Genomic DNA, 18901 nt, shown 5'->3' on the forward strand with positions numbered 1-18901 from the left:
TGATCATAGTCGACAACTACTACTGTCGAGTATCGATTGCGAGTTGCATTCGATAGTATACAACGAATGGTTGATACTGAAGACGTTTGAAAAATAAATTTTTAATATCTTGAATAACAAACGTTTTATAAGATACGACGACAGTTCGTTATTTGTTATCGAGAGTGATACTTAATTCGCATGCTTGTAAATCGGTTTCTTTACATTCGTTCGGTACTTAATCGGAGTTAACCTATTTATCAGTAACAAAAAGTAACAATAAAAATAATCAGGGATAATTTGAGTGAAGAAGAAAATACGTGTTTACGAAAATGGCGTTAAGCAGGGAAAGACGTTCCAATGCTGGGAATAAAATGGCAAAGTTGCTGAACGAGGAAGAGGAGGATGATTTTTATAAAACTACTTACGGTGGTTTCGATGAAGCTGAACAAGATAATGATTACATGTTGGTAAACTTTCTTTGAATAATTTCATTTAAAGTATACAACTGTTTGTACTAGATATTTATCGTTACAGGGAAGAAGATGAAGGAGAAGATGAAGTGGATTCAGATTTTAGTATAGATGAAAACGATGAGCCTATCTCGGATACAGAACAGGAGGGACCTAAAAAGAAGCGTAGATTAGTAACGAAAGCATATAAAGAACCTAAGGTTCAGTCACAGTTACCACAGAAAGAAAAGAAAGTGAGACAACCGAAGCAGCATAAAACATTCATAGAAAGTATAGGTCAATATTTTTATAGACAATCAAATTTTAATATCGCCAAAGAAGTATTGAAATTGTAAATTTTTGTAGAAAGGAAATCTATACGTCGTTCCACTGCTGCAAAGTCGGCTGCTACACAGAAACGTTTGCGCGAAAGGAATGAAGATCAAAAGAGAAAAACCAGAGTCATTAGACACGATACTTGGAAACCAACTCAAGAAGAATTATTAGAGGAAGCATTACAGACTGAACAAGTCAATATGAAATCGTTAGGTAAACTAGTAATAATGATAGTTCAGCTCTAGGAAAATACTAATGTTCTTTTCTTATCTATATATATTTCTCACAAATACAGAAAAATATCAAAAATTAGAAAATGAAAAGAAAAATACTAGGACAGTAAGAAAAGCACAGACTGGACCCATGATTAGGTATCAGTCGTTATCAATGCCGGTTATGGTACTTTCCGAAGAGAACTTTGACAAAGAAGATAATAAAATTAATATTGAAGAAGACGACGAGAAGAGTGTAAACGTGAACTCTGAAAACAAAAGCGTGCAAGGAGTAGGGAATAGGTAACATATAAATGCTTTCGTGAAATGTGAAAACGGTATTTCCATAAATTCCAATACATTTTCAGTAATGTGACTATAAAAATAGAACACGACGCAAAGGACGCGAATAAAAAAGAGTCTTCCTCGAAATATAGCTACGAAGAAACAAAAGGATTTTATGAGAGAACATTTATAACTTTCGAAAATGAGAAACTATTTTTAAATGCATTCAAAAAACCTACTACTCGTATGCCAGTGGTAAAGGCTTTATGTGCGATTACAAGGTAAAGTACAAAAGTATAATACAAGTGAAATTAATTAAAAAAGATTAAATTAATTAAAAATTGAAAATTGTGTAGGTTGCCTGCGAAGTATCTGGATCCTATGACTCAGCTACCATACAAAAACGTGCAGACATTTCGATTATTACGTGAAGCGTATTATCAACAATTAGAGGCCCGTACAGACATTAATGACAGAACGCAAAGCGCGGAACTGTTACGGTGGCTCGAATGGAGACAGAAAAATCAGGGAACTGCTCAGAGGAGCATGATACGTCTCGAAACAGCCTCCACTCCCATGCATTCATAACGCGAAACCTATGGAATAGAAGCATGAGAGAACTTAAGATTAAGTATATCCGACCGATTTGTAAATAATTGTATAATTTATTCGCGTTTGATTACATCTTTTGTAAAAAGTTACAATACAACATTTATTTGTACATAAGATCGAACTATCATCATCTGAAGCTAATAAATGCAATATATATATCGGGTCATTCAAAGAAGTCCAAATAACTTGTTTCGATTAGAAAATAGAAGTGAATGTACTTTTAAATATTTTATTGCCTTTCATATGAAAATAATCGACGTCATTAATAAATAAGTCTTTTATCAAGAACGAACAATTATATTTAAATAGTAAAACAAAAACGTGCCGTCCGAAGCATCGTCGACTACTCCATAAGATCCATTTAGATTACCACACGTGCGTAGATATGTGTTTAAAGCAAAAGGTATTTTATTAATAAAATTATAAAGTACAAAGCATTGATTAATGAAACGTCCGCCTTGACGCGGGCTCGGCGTGTAATCCCCTTTTTTTAATATATATATATATATATATATATGTGTGTGTGTGTGTGTGTGTGTGTGTGTGTGTGTGGTGTGTGTGTACATATATATATATATATATATATCGAATCAATGGAGAAAGTAAACTAATCTTATAATGTGTAATTTATCTTCTAAATTTCATTTCGTACAAATTTATTCCTGCTCGGCGCAACGAAAATTCACGTATCAAGGTTTCGTAAAGATTATATCTTGTAACCTAAGGATGTACAAAATATGGTGGGGGAAACTAAAAGGATATTATATCCGGATGGAAATGCATCATCTTTATCTTGTTATTATTTTATCGCACACACGATAAAAAAGTATAATTCGTCTTGTACTACCGTTTCCGTTTCTGAAAAAACTGTATATCTCGAAGACTGATCGTTACAACGAGGGAACACATCTGAAACGAACATATTTACTTCCTACTCGTTAATTACAAGACATTGTGTGTATACCGCGTTCCGACAGGTTCACTTTTTTTACTCGGCCGTTGAAAATCATTTCATGAGACGACGAATCGTTTACCAATACACATCATTATCCGAACACTACTTCCACCATCGAATTATATACGAATAATAATAATAACAAAGATCACAAGCATAATAAATTATAATCTCGTAACAGACAAAGTTTTCTCTTAATGATGTTAAAGTAGTATTCTTCGAGTTGCGTGTCATTCACTTTTTTTAGAGGCTCCATCGTGTGTGTGTCATCTAGAAATGATGAATGATCCGCTGTGTTCCCTCAGAATAGGCGTAGAAACATTTATTTCACGTTCCGCCTTTTTTTTTCTAACTCAAATTCTCTCAAACATCTCAATATTTCAACATTTTACTCACTCTCTATTTATTTATCAAGATACAACGAGGATTCGTAACGATAACAGATTACATTGCGGCTACACACATCGAAGCAATACTTATTTAGACACTAGAAAAGTATCTACGACAATAGTAATTTCGCGAATTGTTCATGCGTACTTTCATATCACTTCTCGCGTACAGTGTTACTTCAAGATCCACGCGTTTCGACGCGACCTTTCAATCCTTTCTTCTCCATCGGTTCACTTTTCTTTTTTCTTTTCTTTTCTTTCCTCTTTGTTGTTGGTTCGTTTTAAAAAATAGAAACAAACGGAAGAAAAAAGGAATGCTCTTCGAAAAGCGCTTAAGAGAGCAAGCTTCTCGTCGCGCTTCAAAGTCGACGTTTACTAGACGCAAATTTCCAAAGCAGAGAGTGAGCAACAATAAAGTGTTTATCCTGATTCGGCCAGTTGTTCGTCGTTGCTTTCTTTAATTGTACATTCAATAATAAGCTTCTTCTATATTCGTTCTTTTGGTTTCCACTATTGCTGTGCATTTGTATGTGTGTCTGTGTCTCTGTGTGTTCTTTTTTTCTCCTTTTTATACTTAAACCATAAGAGTTCACGTGTTATATTATAGGCTGTTCCTGAAACGTATGGCCAAATATCATGGGTGTGTTCGTACATGTTACAAGGATGAGAAGAGCTAGAAATGCGAGTCCTTAAATCGATCCTGTTCAACTTTACATGAATCCTCAACGAACTTCGTTAAATCTACCCGTGCGTCGTCTATTGCATTCAGAAATATTTAAAATCCATGGTTCCCATCCAGGGAATAGACACATCCCTTTGCTGGAGAATATTCGCAGACCCTATATGTCCTATATATATCAAACTCCTTCCATCCTCGTATACTGTCAGAAACACTTTTCAAGTTTGGCCAAGGATCTCAGCTGCACCTTAAGATATAATGTTAGAAACCGTTCGCGTATTTAAGATCTCGCTCACTACGCGTTGAGTAGAATTGCACATGTATTACAAAGAAGCAGTAATACCACACTGATTTATCGTAACGTATCAGAGATAAAGGTAGAGAGAGAGAGAGTGAGAGAGACAGGGGAGGAGAGAAAGAGAGGGAGAGGGTGGGTTAAAGATCCTTCAGGAAGAGGAGAATGGAGGGAGGTCGGATGAATTTTAGGGACAAGTTAGTGCGTGCGTATTTTATCTTCCTTGCAGGAATTATTTTCCAATGACGTCCTTAGATCGCATGTATTTCTCGCTCGGTTGTGCACATGTGTCGCTAGTTATATCCCAATCCACGGCATGATTTTTTTCTAGCGTTGAGATTTTTACATTAAACTTTCCCAAATAATGCGGAGGAGCTTGAAACGCGTTTCTCTCCTTTCGAGCTCGCAGCGAGAAGAGGAGTGGGCCGCTTAGAAAGCAGCGAACGGGTCCACACTCGTCTCGTGAAAGGAAAGGCGGAATTCAATAATGTGAAGAGACTGTGAACGAAGATGTAAAAGAATAATCTTAAGTACAGTTCGCAGCAACCCACTTTCATCTAAAATCCCGCTTCCAGTCGATAGAATAAAGAAGAAGAAGAGAAAAAAAAAGAAGAAGAAGGAAAATAGAACGGTCTTACTCGGTGTCCTTGATCAACGGATTATTTGGGAAACTTTAAATCGTATTTACTTATAACCGTAAATAGTCTTGACACTTGTACTGTATGCACCTGTTACGTTTACCGTCGACCACTTTTCGTTTCTCCTTTGCCCCTTTGTATGTCCTTCTGTAAAAACAAAATGCAGGCAGCCCCGATTATTATAAGCACACCACGCAACTGATTTTTCTTTTTTATATATATTATTATTAATACCATAATGATCCTTTAATGGTTGCAGATAGGATGAACCGCAAATAGAAGCTGCTTGTAAAGCAGATACAATTATTCTTTGCATTAAACAATATTTTCAAAGCAACTGAAACGAACGTACTCTTTATTCGATGAATTCTTGTGGAATGTATCGTTTAAATAATAGGAATAAATGAAAAGAATTCGGTGCAACGAATTTTTCTTTTGAGAATTTTAGTTGAACGAAGCGAGGAAGAGAAATTGAGAGATCAGAGATTTCAAACAAAAATGGAATATGTTAACGAGCGTTCTACGTTGTGGAATAATATACTCACGTAAAATAATTGAGTTGCAGAAACTCGGAAAATTGCTGAATCGATTAAAACAAACATTTATTCAGTCGAAAAATTGTACACTACCGCTAGTTTAAACAAATTCATTGTAAACCCATAGCATCTGAGTTACACATAAAAAAGGAATGCCAGCTACACTATACAATATGTTTCTTATGTTTGAATTAGTGTAATTAGAGTTCTCAACTTTACAAGTTTAAAGCTATCAGATCATAAATATTTCTTAAAAATTAACATCTTCACAAAACACGTTCGCGTATTACAATTGTATACATCTGAGATATATGTGCTAAAAGATTTAAAAGATATAGCATTGATAAAAAATAAACGACACGTATATAACAAACAAAGGGCTCTGAAACATATAATTGAAAAAGAAGCATACCATTCATTAAGTCATTCCTCTTGCATTAATAAGTATCATCTTCAATATAAAACAATTAAGTTCAAACTTCACGAAAAGAAAAGCATTTTGTTCTTCGAATATGTAAAAAAAATAAATTATCTTGATGCAATAAAATATGAGTAGCGTCTACTGCCACATTTGTGAAAACAGCATTTTAAATAATCCCTATAAAACGTAAAGTTCAGTCATGTATATACGGTGGTGTATTCAGTCTATTTCGTTCTAATTAATAATTCCGTACGACATATTAGAAATGAACGTTTTAACACTTTTTCTGTGTACTCTCAAACATAGAACTGTAAACAACAATGAAACAACAGTCAGTAACAAATATTGGAAGAAAAAATACATAATAAAATTATCTTTAGTAATATTTAATTTTGATGTATGTCAAAATTAACTCAATTTACAAATCAACTTAATATTTATAATTAACTAACCACAGTTTTCTTATATTAAAACTATGCTATCGTACAAAGAATTATCCCAGAAACTTTCATTTTTTTTTCCGCGTTTTGCTGGACCATAGACTAAATTTTCTTTTAGAAACTTAGATATTATTCGAGTGTACTTCCGTGATATTGATAGTGTATTTGTGTGTACACACATTTTAAGCAGCAAGGTGAGTCACTGGCAGCACTGTTTACGCATTCCTTCTGAATTCATTGTTGGCTTCACGTCGATAGGTTCTACGTTTTGTGGCCGGATTGTATCACCTTCTGGTGGATCGCGTATCTGTTTCTGCGATACGATTCTGTAAATTTCTGCAATCATCAAACTTTATATTACACCTTGTGCTCATAAAGAAACATCTTCGATTCTCATGCTACCTTTTGTCATCTTTAAATTCCGCGAAACAATAGACGAAAAGTGAACACACCTGTTAATATATTTTGAAACGCCGTTTCAACGTTAGTAGAGTCTAAAGCAGAAGTTTCAATAAAAGAGAGCCCATTCCTTTCTGCGAATCCTTTCGCTTCATCAGTTGGTACTGCGCGTAAATGCCTCAAATCGGATTTGTTTCCCACCAACATAATTACAATGTTCTGATCAGCATGATCCCGTAATTCCCGCAACCATCTTTCCACATTTTCGTATGTCAGATGCTTCGCAATGTCGTACACCAAGAGGGCTCCAACCGCACCACGGTAGTACCTAACAATTTTAAGAAAATTAAAATTATGGACCAATGAACCTATGTCTCTTTATTAAGTTGCAAATGATTATTGCACGTACTAAGAGTATTATGAATTGAAAAATTGATATACCATTTTACAATGCTCTGTCACTCTAAATAAAAGATCATATCAATGCGTCTTCTCATTTTTTTTGTCAGTGGATAACTTTAACTTACGCAGACGTAATAGCACGATAACGTTCCTGTCCAGCTGTATCCCAAATTTGAGCTTTGATAGTTTTTCCATCTACTTGTATACTGCGAGTTGCAAATTCAACTCCTATGGTTGATTTTGATTCCAAATTAAATTCATTTCTCGTGAAACGTGATAAGAGATTACTTTTTCCTACTCCTGAATCACCAATAAGAACAACTGCAATAACATAATGTTTCTTTACAAAAACATCTACATCATGGAAATTTCTTCATATAATATTTCACGATAATACAATATTCCAAATTACGTGTACATTATTTTTACAAAAGCAATCCACGCTTATCTCTGTTCTATAAACAAATAATTCTTTTATCAAGAAAAATCATTGGATGACACAAATTTTCCAAAACGATTATATCCGTGTAATGGATGGACATAGGAATGACCACATAATGAACCGCACATAGGCGACGAAAGATATGACTCAATTATAATCGAACACTCGGTATACAAATCATTGGGAACTGAAGGCTGTACAGTTATTCCGTATAAACATATAAAAGACCGCGATAACTCGGAAACAAGTGAGACATCGTTGACTCATGCGTGATTAACCGTAACGTCTTTCCCTTGAACTGGAGACAAAAGTATCAACGGCCAACCGAATGATTCGTCCGCAAATTTTCGTATACTAAAAACGACACGCATGGTGTCTGATGTCATCGTTTAAGTCAGTGCCCTACACACAGACCGCTCTGTCAATCGTCGGGGCATTCGCGATTCGAACTTGACGTTAATTCGGTATCTGTGTTATTAAACGATGACAATTGTTGATTTTAAACTGACACATACGTATACGGGCAGGGATACGTATGTGCGCGGGTTAAAATTGTACATGAACACTACGCAATATGTATATGAACACTGTGGAGACACGTATACACGTACGTATGTACATGGAAGAATATGCAAATTCGTTCGCCGTGTGTATGTGTGTGTGTGTGTGTGTGTGTGTGTGTATGTGGTACGTGTACAGACGACCGATACGTGTATGTGTACGTAGCAAATGTTCACTGCTCGCAAAATGTTGCAAACGAGATGCAAAACGGAACACGAATTTGTCGATAGGGTTTACCTTTAAATAAATAATCGTATTCGTCGTCCCGAGTGCCCATCTCGTCTGAAGTAATAAACCTCTTTTAGCAGACTGACGGACGGTATCTAGATCTATCAGGGGTACACTGCTACGGTTCTATAATTATTTACAAAAATCCAGGAGCCTTGTATTGGGCCCTGTACACTGTTGCTTCTCGCGGAATAAACGGCTGACACCGTTCTGAACGTACACGGTAAAAATACGAAACGAAACAGGTACGACTACACGATGATATAATTATTTTCGTTCTTTCAATTTAACTGTACAATATGGCCTCCTTTCTACGCCCCTCCAAACTGATGAATTACACATGCGCAATGCGCGTCTGTCTTACGCACGCGCAAATCGGACACGAACTACGCAAATCATAGATTGACAGTCGAATGATAAATATTGGATTGATTATTTTATTGCAAAAAAAAGAAGAAGAAATTATTTTATGTGAGAAATATTATACGCGAATGATTTGATTTGTGTCTGTGTTATCGATTCGAATTAAAGTAATCGATACTTGCGGGACTGTCCGATGTCTTTCATGGAAACTGATTTTCATGAAACGTATGTATAACTTATTTATTGATCGTGTTTAGAAATATCTGGAATAAATATTATACGATTCGGGGAAAGATCTATCGGAATGAGATACTTTATAATTTTCTTATCAGAGAAAGTTATCATCGGCGATTGCATAATGGCGGGCTTTTCAAATGAAATGTTATCGTTACTCGCTTTCCTATCATAAAAACTCACATTATGTGATTGACAATGAGTATATAGCCAATCACAACATTACATATTCATATAGGAATCTTCTGTCGCGTGATGTTATTTTTCCATTTACTATAGACGTGTCCGAGGGTGTATTCGCTAATTATGTATTATATTTTTCTGTATAACATCGTAAGTTTCTCATATAATTAAACAATTTCTAAATTAAACACAGGTACCAAGCGAAATAAAGTACGATGAAGGTATGTCATCATTTCATTATCTTATATCACAATTTTTTTATAATGGTTCTTTCACAATGATTAAGACGACATAAATTGTAATTAATTTACGTGACTAGACAATGTTAAAAACATTTAATTAATAATCAACCGGTACAATTTATGTTGATCTTGCGAGATGACAGACGTTCGATTGTGTTCTAACCAACACGTGTTTGCGTTCTTTTGCTCTGAGAAGTCATGAAATCATCGGAATGGAAATATAACATTCACTGTGGAAGATAAAGTCGAATTCCAATAATATATCAGTACAAACTAGATTGATAATCAATTAACTATGAATAAATTAAGTAGCATACCATCGGATTTGGATCTTGATGATCCAAGATTCAGGATTAAACCTTATCAACAAGTCATTGCATCATGCACTGGTGCTTTCATTACATCTGTATTTGGTAAGTGAAATAGAAATAGAATTGTAGATTAGGTATATCATAACTTTAATTTGACAAAAATCATACATTTACAATATAATTTCAATAACTTGTTTGCATTATTAAGAATAATTCTTCATTGTTTAAGTTACTCCTCTGGACGTGGTAAAAATTCGCCTTCAAGCGCAACAGAAAGCTATGCTTTCTAATAAATGTTTTCTTTATTGCAATGGTCTAATGGATCATTTGTGTCCATGTGCAAATGGTAGAGGACCAACGTGGGCTAAAGCAAATGGAAAGTTTAATGGCACAGTGGTAAGTGAAAGTAATCTTAGAAATTAAGTCCTATAACTTGAATTTATGTCCAATACTATTGACAATGATATATAGTATTATAAGATAAATGTATATACATTGTTACATTAATGGTTATAGGATGCCCTCGTGAAAATTAGTCAAAATGAAGGAATTTCATCCTTGTGGAGTGGTCTAAGTCCGACGCTTGTTCTAGCAGTACCTGCAACTATAGTATATTTTGTTTCATATGAACAATTAAAATTATATTTTAAGGTAAACAAAGAATTCTCTTCAAGCAGAGGCTTGTATTTCTTTATTTATCTTCCAAAACGTGTACCTTCTCTTAGGATCAGTATAATAAACGATTTAGGAATGAAAATAGTGCCGTGAGTATAGAGCAACCACTATGGATTCCTATGTTAGCTGGAAGTACGGCACGCGTCTGGGCTGCAACTTTGGTCAGTCCATTAGAATTAATTAGGACCAAAATGCAGTCGCAAAAATTAAGTTATGCAGGTAGTTTTCGCAGACAATATTCCTTTACATTCCAAATTATTTGAAATGGATCTATTTGTTTTATTTTCAGAAATAATGCAAACGCTGAAAACTGTTGTAAGGCAGAGCGGTATCTCTGGATTATGGTTGGGATTGAGTAGCACTCTTCTACGTGATGTACCTTTTAGCGCAATTTACTGGTTAAATTACGAGGCTATAAAACAAAGATTTTTTGGACTACACCAAACTTTTACTTTTAACCTTATAGCAGGTGCTATAGCGGGATCAGTAAGTACACTTACCCATAAATTCTTCTTGAATCAATTCTTATACTAAAGAGAGTGTGCATTTCAATCTTACAGTCAGCTGCGTTTGTAACGATACCCTTTGACGTGGTAAAAACGCACAGACAAATAGAAATGGGAGAGAAAGCAATATATTCAGGTAATAATGACAAACAAAATTCATTTGTATGGATAACTAGCTTTAACAATTTTAGATAAAAATATTTACATTATCAATACCAATTACAGATAAGCCTGGACATAGCAGCAAATCCTGGTTCATAATAAAAAAGATTTACACTCAGAACGGTGTAAAGGGCTTGTTCACAGGATTGATTCCACGAATAATAAAGGTGGCTCCAGCCTGTGCAATAATGATCGCGACTTTCGAACACGGTAAACGATTCTTCCAGACGTACAATGCCTCGGTAATACTTGAACGTGAAAATAATTTACAGTATCTACAACACAGAAACAATAGCGACAAATGAAATGTATATTTTCTAACATAACATAAAAAATATATTTAAATCCGACGACTAAACTTTCTTGTTTCTCGTTCCTGAAACCAAAATACAAAAAAGTCAAATCCCAAATAAAATCATTCATCAAAACTACCGTTCAAATTGCCGCCAAAACGTTCAAATCGATTTCCTATGGTACCGTTCACAACGCCTCTATGTTCCAGTCAATGGAAACCACCATAAAGTGCACGGAGTCAAACGAGAGTCTCGGTTCATCGATAATTCCAATAAAGTTGAATTATTTTCAACAAGAGTCGACAGTGGAACAACGTAATCGAAAGAGGCACGAATTATCCGTGAAAAATAACGAAGAATAAAATCGTTTGTACGCTTCGGCGAACACACGAGGGAAGCTGAATCGACCAGACATTGCGGATGGAACGGCGTTCGGCTAAATTCGGTTGGTCGATATGCAGAGTCGGCGATACTCGGCCCGTTGGAAGTGGCGAATAGGTCATTGCACGGAAGTCGGTTCTTCTCGATCAGTCGGGTTAGGCTGTTCCTCGTACGATTGGTTCACTCGTCACTCACCTATTCAACATTCCAAGGGCCGGGTCTTCTCACCGCCTCATCGACATTATCGTCTGGTAAGTCTCGCCGCCTGATACTTGGGGATCGAGGTAAAAGTCAAAGGGAACATCGTCGGTATCGCGTCATTTCTCGGATTAACGCGTTTCTGCTCGCAATTTCTCATAAAAACGTGAACGTCGGTGGACCGTCTTTGTGATATAATCGTTACGGAAAGCTGCGACCAGCACTTGGCCATTGGAGAGGGATACGGGTAGTAGCCATTTTCTAGCACGTTCGCCGATCTTCTGCTGTTCGGATCGTCGCGATTATCATTCTCTCTTTGATAATAGAAGAACACGATTTTTCCTGAGACAATTTCGACCGTACCACCCCTCGACGGTACATTGTGGCACGATTTAACGTGACTCGTTACGTAATAGCGCGTTGAGTTGGTGGTCTAGCGATCCTCGGTGCGGATTGCCGGTTTGGCACGCGTCTTACGATCGGAGGCAGTCTGGTTTCATACTCGTGGTGTTTTCCACCTTTTTGCAGATACCACTTGACGACCACACAACGTCAAACGTCACCATGTTCGCTTGCTCCCGATTCATTGCTCCTCTCGCCAGGTCCACCGTGAGTAGAGGAACAGAAATCTCTCTTTTTTTCTCTCTCTCCTTTTTTTCCGTCGCGATCTGGCGTGTCATTATATAACGCGAATCGTGCTCCCGTAATTCTGGACATTTTTCCCCGTTTGTAGTTGGTCTCTGGAACCAAGACCTACATCCGGCCTTTGAGCAGTGCGGTGGTCAATCACAGCCAAATTCTTCAGCAAAATCAACTCCAGAGTCCAGTCAGTGTTGTGAGTATCCACGAATTTTCTAACACATTGCATAACCTCTCCCCCGTTGGAGGTTACATAAGCGATTTTATTCTCATATCAAAACAATTTTCATGGATTTAAATGGGAAATAATTCATGAATTCAGTTTACGCGTGCGACCGCGTTCGTGTCGCGAATTTTTTTAAGCGGATTGTATGTTCATTTGTGTTGAAGATCATTGATGTTATGTCACTGCAAATGTGCGGCTAATTGGATAGAGGTTTATCAGGGAATATTGAAGTAAAATACTTGAGTTTACTTAAGAATCAATGGGGAAATAACTGTAGGAAGTTATATTTCACGATTAATTGAAAACTTTTGATTCCTTGTTTCTGTTTTAATTTCCTAAGCTTGTCTGATGATTAAATCAAATGTAGTTGTTTAAACGATCTTTTTCATTATGGACAACACAGATTTTAATTGTTTCAGTATGTGATAGAGTAAGCGGAACTAATAATAGTGGTTATATAAGTCAGATTTTTATTTATAATGTAAATCGTTTCCTATGTATCCAATGAAATTATATAAAATTCTAGGTATCTAGTTACATATACGATAATGTTAAATTTATTAAATTATGGATTCTTTATTTTATTTAGTTTCGATTGTTACATAATCCCTGTAAAAATTATTTCTTTAATTATCTATTGTAGTCGCCGATTGTACGTAGCTTCCAAACTTCCACAATCAGTCGTGACATTGACTCTGCTGCAAAGTTCATTGGTGCTGGTGCAGCTACTGTTGGTGTAGCTGGCTCAGGTACATAGTTATATAGTTATTTATACATTAGTGTTATTTGCAATCAAATCACATATTATTACCTTCCTCCAGTAATGAAATTTTTACAAATCCAGCTCTTCTATCATTCCTACTTCTTCCTCCTCTATAACAATTTTCCTTCGTAACAGTCATTTTCTTAGTCTCCTTATTTCAGGGGTTGGTATTGGATTAATTTTTGGTTCCTTGATCCTCGGTTATGCCAAAAACCCGTCCCTTAAACAGCAAGTCTTTAGTTATGCTGTTCTTGGTTTCGCGCTGTCAGAAGCAATGGGTCTCTTTTGCCTAATGACAGCGTTCCTTATATTATTTGTCCTTTAGTAATGTTCCTCTGGAAGTTCCCAGCCACAGTATAGTTATATATTCTTCTCACCGATCCATGGAATCCTTTTCCAACTAAAGTAGAGGTATACCCGAAAGACTAAGATTCCTTGTTGAAATTTTAGGTGCAGGAATTGGTTCAGTATTTGGATCATTGATCATTGGTTATGCCAGGAATCCCTCTCTGAAGCAGCAGCTCTTCTCGTACGCCATCTTGGGCTTCGCCTTATCCGAGGCCATGGGTCTTTTCTGCCTTATGATGGCCTTCTTGCTCTTGTTCGCGTTCTAAGTCACCAAAATCGCATAAGAAATTACTGATAGTTTTAGTGCGTCACTACCAATTCAGCATCTTCTGGCTCTTATAAGGCACAGCGGAGGCTGTTATTGGTACACGAGATGCCATGAAATCATTAGAGAAGCTCAAGTATCTGGTTCGACGGGGTGTGCGATGGTACGACAATTAATGGAAATATACCTGGCTGGCTGTACACGTATCGGATCATCAAACGGACCGTCCTGACCCCATCAAACCTTTTAACTTGTTCATAATCATTCAAAGCTTACTGTCTCATGTAGTGTAATTCACATTATTATAAAAACCAATATGATGATAATGAACAAAATAAGATGTTGATAAACGTTTATTAAGAAAAGAAAAAACAGTCTCATTTGCATACCCATATTACACACGTACGTATTTGTGACATTAAACATTGATATAAAAGAGTAGTACAACACTTTTGAACATTTTTTTGTTACTTGGATATGGTTCATTATTGTTGTGCCGTCGCGTGCGCACGTTATTGAGGTATAACTTGACGGAAAAACTGTACAGTGATATCGAATAAACACCTTTGTTGTGAAATTATTCTTTATTGTACAAATTATTGTTTAAATTCTCCTGTTCCTCGATGACTTTATGCCGTTATGCCTTCCAAATGTTACAGGAGAACTTAATGGTTCATTAATTATTGTGAGATTACAAAAACAGTTTCAATGTAAGTATATACAATTAAATACACATATCGTTTTCGGTGTGTTTATTAAATATGAAGCGTACATTCAAGAACAATTAATAACATACGAAACATTGGCCAAATGTAACTGAGCATTGTTCTAATTAAATATAAATTTAACGTAACAGATAAAATCTAAAGTTTAATATGTTTGCTGATTTACAATAATGTAATTTATTATTGTATATAATAATGTAGAAAATGCTTTATATTTAACTTTCTCACCTAGATTTAATGATCGATGGATATCTTTAAATGATAACGTAAGTGAATTGAAAGTAACGTTTATTTTAAAAAAATGTAAGTAAAATTTTTAACCTTTATTAACTTAAAAATGAAATTGATACTGTTAAGTTTTTTTTTTACATAATCGTATCGTAATGTTAGGTGGTATCAAGAGAAAGAATTAATTTACAGTATTGCTAAAACCTATTTGTGATTCTCCTAAATTATTATGTGGTAACATATTCAGTTGATCTAAAAGATTTTCTCTCTCTCGTAAACAGCCCCATGCCTTTTCTTGTTCTTTTTTCGTTAATGGTACCTTTCTTTGTTTCGAAAGCATTAATTTCTTATAATGTTCTATCACTTCATTGTCCGCTGTACTGATCTTTCTCTTCAGTGCTTGCCGTTTACTCTCCTCTTGCGCCAAATTCAATAATCTTTTTAATTGCATTACATTATGATTAGAAAGTGCAGTGAGCTCTTGTTGACATCTTTTGATTTCCGTCAAAATCTCGTCATCTTCCTGGCCTTTTTTCTGTACATCTGGTTCCAAGATCCCTTGTTCAACAAGTTCTTTATGCATTCTTAGTTCTAGATTAATGGAGTTCTGAATACTAAGATCTCTTAAAACAGGAGGATCGCTATCCCTGAAAAGTTTATTATCCGTGTTGTTATTTGCGACATATACATTTTCCTCCAGTAAAGCAGAGACCAATCTTTGTGTAAGAGGTCCTGCTATACTATGTGCTTTTTTGTCATTCTTTCCCACCAACAAGGATACATCGGAACGACTTTTTTTTTTATCCCTATTTGGATTCGCTGCATCTTCCTCCTGCAATAAATCATTATGAGCCCATAATAAGCTATAATGTCGTCCCAATGGAGGAATCTTTTTGAATTCACTAATATCACTGTGTGTAGCGATCAGTTCTTCTAATAGTTTTATGTCGTCTGGCATAATATCTGTACAATATGGGTCAACGGATGCCCAAAACTTATTTGGAGTATCATTTTTTGGTAATAATAACTTTGGTGATTCAGATTTTGAACCTTCAATCCTAGACATTTCATGCACATTTGGAATGACCTGAGAATTCGAGCTAGTCACAGCTTTTTGCTTGAACAGTTTTGCTGGAAGAGGTGATTGAGTTTTAGCATTAAGTTCTTTTGGTTTAAACTTATCTTCTCTGACTTTTTTGTCCAGAAGCGACAAACCTTTACTGCTTTTAGATCTTCTATCTCTACGCTCTTCTGCAGATGATAAGTTTGCTATCTCCTCCTGAATCATTCGATGTCTTACAACAACAGATGAAAGTAACATTTCTAATTCTAACTGTAATGTATCAAGGTCTTCCATTCCAACACCTTCTTCCACATTTCGTTGTAAAATACTACTGTACCTTGGAAGAAGACGATTGTTGTCAACAATTTTTAAAATAGATAAAGACATAGTTGTTTCCATGCTTTCTGAGCTTGTATCTGAATTCAGTGTTGAAGAATGAACAGTTTTCCCACTTTCTCTAACTTTAACAACAGCTTTTTTGGAACTTTGCTTGCCTTTGCCCGACATGGTGGTTAGTTCAATGTAACAAGTAAATGTTTTATTGACAGTCTTGTTACTACATTAAGAAACATTCATCTTTAAATAATTCTGTCGCACAGTCTCATTTTTTTCTCATTTCCATAGTTAGAAATCCTTCAGCTTTCCAGTAATTGATCCTTTAATTTAACAACTACCAAGAATTCTTGTGTTACCTTGAGGAATCTAATTGTCATTTGGATTTAATGGTTTATCTTCCATTTGTCAATAATTCATTGTTTAGAACGTCGCCAAGTGTTAGGTTATAATACATCCACACTCAATTTCGACATTGACTGCTTCGTTCAACCGAGACAATGTATAGAACGGATTGACCGCTTCTCATCCAATTATAATCGGATAAAAAGTAATTTTATTTTCATATATTTATTAACAAAATATTGTTTATTCAACTACATAAACACCCATAAGGCGATAGCGGACCAATAGCGTCATCTCACGTGAGACGACAAAATTAATTAACAGGAAAACACACGTTTTGGCGGGAATATTCACAAATTAAAAAGAAAAATTTATTAAAAATTAAGACGCAATTGAAATACCGTGTCTGTGGCGAAGACAATTATTTTCATTATTTGCAGTATCTACAAAACAGAAAAAAATAGAAACCTTAATGAAAATTTAACAAGATATTTATTTTATTTTTGAAGTTATTTGAAAAGATTTTTGATAATAATATGCACATTAGTATATTGAATCTGATATAAATCATTCGTAATTTGATACATTTATAATTTATATAAGAAATTATCGTAGGGTCGTAGGTCATTGTAGAAATAATGACAAGGTATATTCTGGAACAAATATAAATTATGGCTGAAAAAGGAGCGCATTTAACGGGAACAACGTTTATAAGACCTTCTATATTTGAAATTATCGCTCAAGAATCATTTGCATCAACTGTTGAACCAGCTTTTAAAAAAATTTTGTCGGTAGGTTATGTCCGTTTCGGTTCAAATTTGTTTAATTGAGTCATAGATTTTAGTATAAAGATTTTGTTTTTTTCAAAGTTAAATTTTCGTATCAATATTTTATTATCATGAATATTTCTTTTTTAGTTTATTCTCTCGTTTAACTTCGAGCGATACGGACATCTTCTCAGGTGGGCAGATGAGAGTTATTTAATTTTTAACATAATTCTACAAAGACATTATTTAAAAAAATATTGTAAGTAACTAATTCCTATTGTATTCATAAATAATTTTACTGATGATACTTATTATTGTGTATGTATGAATTCTAGCGGCTTCTTTTTCTGAAACATTTTACGGCTTGAAACGCATAGCAATAATAGATTCTAAAATTAAACATAGATTACCAAACAAACAGGAGAAATTGTCTTTAATATTTATAGTTCTATTTCCATATTTGAAAAATAAATTCTATCAACTAAGTCAAAGATACAGATTCGAAGAAATAAATGGTTCTGTAACACATTCGGTAAATATTCTTGTTTATTATTTTGTAAGTAAAATATTTTTTGATGTAGTTCTTAATCAATGTTTTATTATAGAAATGGCAGAAACTGTATCGTAATTGTGTTGTCAAAGGATACACAATAAGTTTCATGCTGTACGAATTCATGGTGTTATATAATTATGTCCTATATGTTGCTGGAAAATCTGTGTATCAGTTGCCACTTCTTAGACTCTTATCCATTACATTAACATATTCTAAGCCACAACAGATACTGAACATTTCAGATCTATTACGAAAAATCAAAGATAATTCATTTGGCCTTAGCGATGGCATGGATATACTTCAACGAACAGTAACTACATCTCTAGAATTTGGGGCATTCTTTCTTCAGTTCTTATCTTGGTGGACACAAGAGCATTATCAAAAAAGTTTAATAACTTTACCTGTTCCACCACCACCAAAGGTAGAAATCATTATAGATCCTAATTGTAATGCAAAATATGTAAAGTTCTTTATAAATTAAAATCGACTACTATTAGATTCCAGAAATAGCTAAAGAGTATAAAGGAAGATGTCCCATTTGCCATAAAGCGATAAGAGTGCCTGTGGTACTTTCTATTTCTGGGTATGTATGCATTATTAAAGGTGAGATTAGAAATAATAATAAAAGACGATGTATCATTAATATTTAATTTTACAGTTATGTATTTTGCTATCAGTGCATTCTTCCTGTGATACGTAACACTAGAAAATGTCCAGTGACAAATTACCCTGCTCAAGAGGATGATTTAATACGTTTGTACTTAGATTGAAGAATATATACATATATATGTATATATTCGTTACATAAGGTGTAAATATGAATAAAATATTTGTATT

General features: G+C 34.8%; 6 protein-coding genes across 14 annotated transcripts; 4 read left to right on the forward strand and 2 right to left on the reverse strand.

Annotated features, from left to right (window-relative positions):
* The first annotated feature begins 10 nt into the window (after nucleotides 1–10).
* YL-1 (Vacuolar protein sorting-associated protein YL-1) lies at nucleotides 11–3890 on the forward strand. 2 transcript variants are annotated; one of them, XM_031973862.2, is made up of 6 exons: nucleotides 11–445; nucleotides 517–728; nucleotides 798–980; nucleotides 1063–1282; nucleotides 1348–1545; nucleotides 1621–3890. In XM_031973862.2, the coding sequence occupies exons 1-6, from the start codon at nucleotides 312–314 to the stop codon at nucleotides 1850–1852; spliced, it is 1179 nt and encodes a 392-aa protein (XP_031829722.1). In that variant the 5' UTR covers nucleotides 11–311; the 3' UTR covers nucleotides 1853–3890. The 2 variants fall into 2 exon arrangements, with proteins under 2 accessions (XP_031829722.1, XP_031829723.1); XM_031973863.2 differs by having other exon boundaries at nucleotides 517–722.
* Nucleotides 3427–8596, reverse strand: Rab11 (RAS oncogene family member Rab11). 5 transcript variants are annotated; one of them, XR_013001470.1, is made up of 8 exons: nucleotides 8271–8596; nucleotides 7156–7351; nucleotides 6682–6956; nucleotides 6409–6565; nucleotides 5781–6097; nucleotides 5378–5412; nucleotides 5067–5169; nucleotides 3427–4979 (listed from the first exon to the last, which is right to left on the reverse strand). XR_013001470.1 is itself a non-coding variant. In XM_031973869.2 (5 exons), the coding sequence occupies exons 1-4, from the start codon at nucleotides 8308–8310 to the stop codon at nucleotides 6429–6431; spliced, it is 648 nt and encodes a 215-aa protein (XP_031829729.1). In that variant the 5' UTR covers nucleotides 8311–8596; the 3' UTR covers nucleotides 3427–4979; nucleotides 6409–6428. The 5 variants fall into 5 exon arrangements, 1 of the variants encoding a protein (XP_031829729.1); XR_013001471.1 differs by lacking the exon at nucleotides 5378–5412 and having other exon boundaries at nucleotides 5067–5114; XR_013001469.1 differs by lacking the exon at nucleotides 5378–5412.
* A 46-nt stretch (nucleotides 8597–8642) lies between these two features.
* On the forward strand, nucleotides 8643–11289 carry LOC116425754 (mitochondrial glutathione transporter SLC25A40). 3 transcript variants are annotated; one of them, XM_031973865.2, is made up of 8 exons: nucleotides 8643–8849; nucleotides 9596–9696; nucleotides 9824–9990; nucleotides 10111–10245; nucleotides 10320–10488; nucleotides 10559–10755; nucleotides 10830–10911; nucleotides 11001–11289. In XM_031973865.2, exons 1-8 carry the CDS (start codon nucleotides 8818–8820, stop codon nucleotides 11240–11242), a joined length of 1125 nt encoding a protein of 374 aa, XP_031829725.1. In that variant the 5' UTR covers nucleotides 8643–8817; the 3' UTR covers nucleotides 11243–11289. The 3 variants fall into 3 exon arrangements, with proteins under 3 accessions (XP_031829725.1, XP_031829727.1, XP_031829726.1); XM_031973867.2 differs by lacking the exon at nucleotides 8643–8849 and adding an exon at nucleotides 8888–9262; XM_031973866.2 differs by lacking the exon at nucleotides 8643–8849 and adding an exon at nucleotides 8896–9262 and having other exon boundaries at nucleotides 9480–9696.
* Nucleotides 11290–11691: 402 nt separating this feature from the next.
* ATPsynC (ATP synthase, subunit C) lies at nucleotides 11692–14630 on the forward strand. 2 transcript variants are annotated; one of them, XM_031973871.2, is made up of 5 exons: nucleotides 11692–11862; nucleotides 12338–12418; nucleotides 12543–12644; nucleotides 13318–13423; nucleotides 13888–14630. In XM_031973871.2, the coding sequence occupies exons 2-5, from the start codon at nucleotides 12374–12376 to the stop codon at nucleotides 14049–14051; spliced, it is 417 nt and encodes a 138-aa protein (XP_031829731.2). In that variant the 5' UTR covers nucleotides 11692–11862; nucleotides 12338–12373; the 3' UTR covers nucleotides 14052–14630. The 2 variants fall into 2 exon arrangements, with proteins under 2 accessions (XP_031829731.2, XP_031829732.1); XM_031973872.2 differs by having other exon boundaries at nucleotides 11832–11895.
* Ada3 (transcriptional adaptor 3) lies at nucleotides 14284–17067 on the reverse strand. Its single transcript, XM_031973856.2, has one exon. It carries the CDS (start codon nucleotides 16571–16573, stop codon nucleotides 15185–15187), a length of 1389 nt encoding a protein of 462 aa, XP_031829716.1. The 5' UTR covers nucleotides 16574–17067; the 3' UTR covers nucleotides 14284–15184.
* A 17-nt stretch (nucleotides 17068–17084) lies between these two features.
* Nucleotides 17085–18872, forward strand: Pex12 (peroxisomal biogenesis factor 12). The gene is made up of 6 exons (XM_031973868.2): nucleotides 17085–17535; nucleotides 17662–17770; nucleotides 17847–18043; nucleotides 18117–18485; nucleotides 18562–18647; nucleotides 18723–18872. The coding sequence occupies exons 1-6, from the start codon at nucleotides 17416–17418 to the stop codon at nucleotides 18832–18834; spliced, it is 993 nt and encodes a 330-aa protein (XP_031829728.1). The 5' UTR covers nucleotides 17085–17415; the 3' UTR covers nucleotides 18835–18872.
* The last annotated feature ends 29 nt before the right edge of the window (nucleotides 18873–18901 follow it).

This window comes from Nomia melanderi, chromosome 2 (assembly GCF_051020985.1).
Source record: "Nomia melanderi isolate GNS246 chromosome 2, iyNomMela1, whole genome shotgun sequence".
Taxonomy (NCBI): domain Eukaryota; kingdom Metazoa; phylum Arthropoda; class Insecta; order Hymenoptera; family Halictidae; genus Nomia; species Nomia melanderi.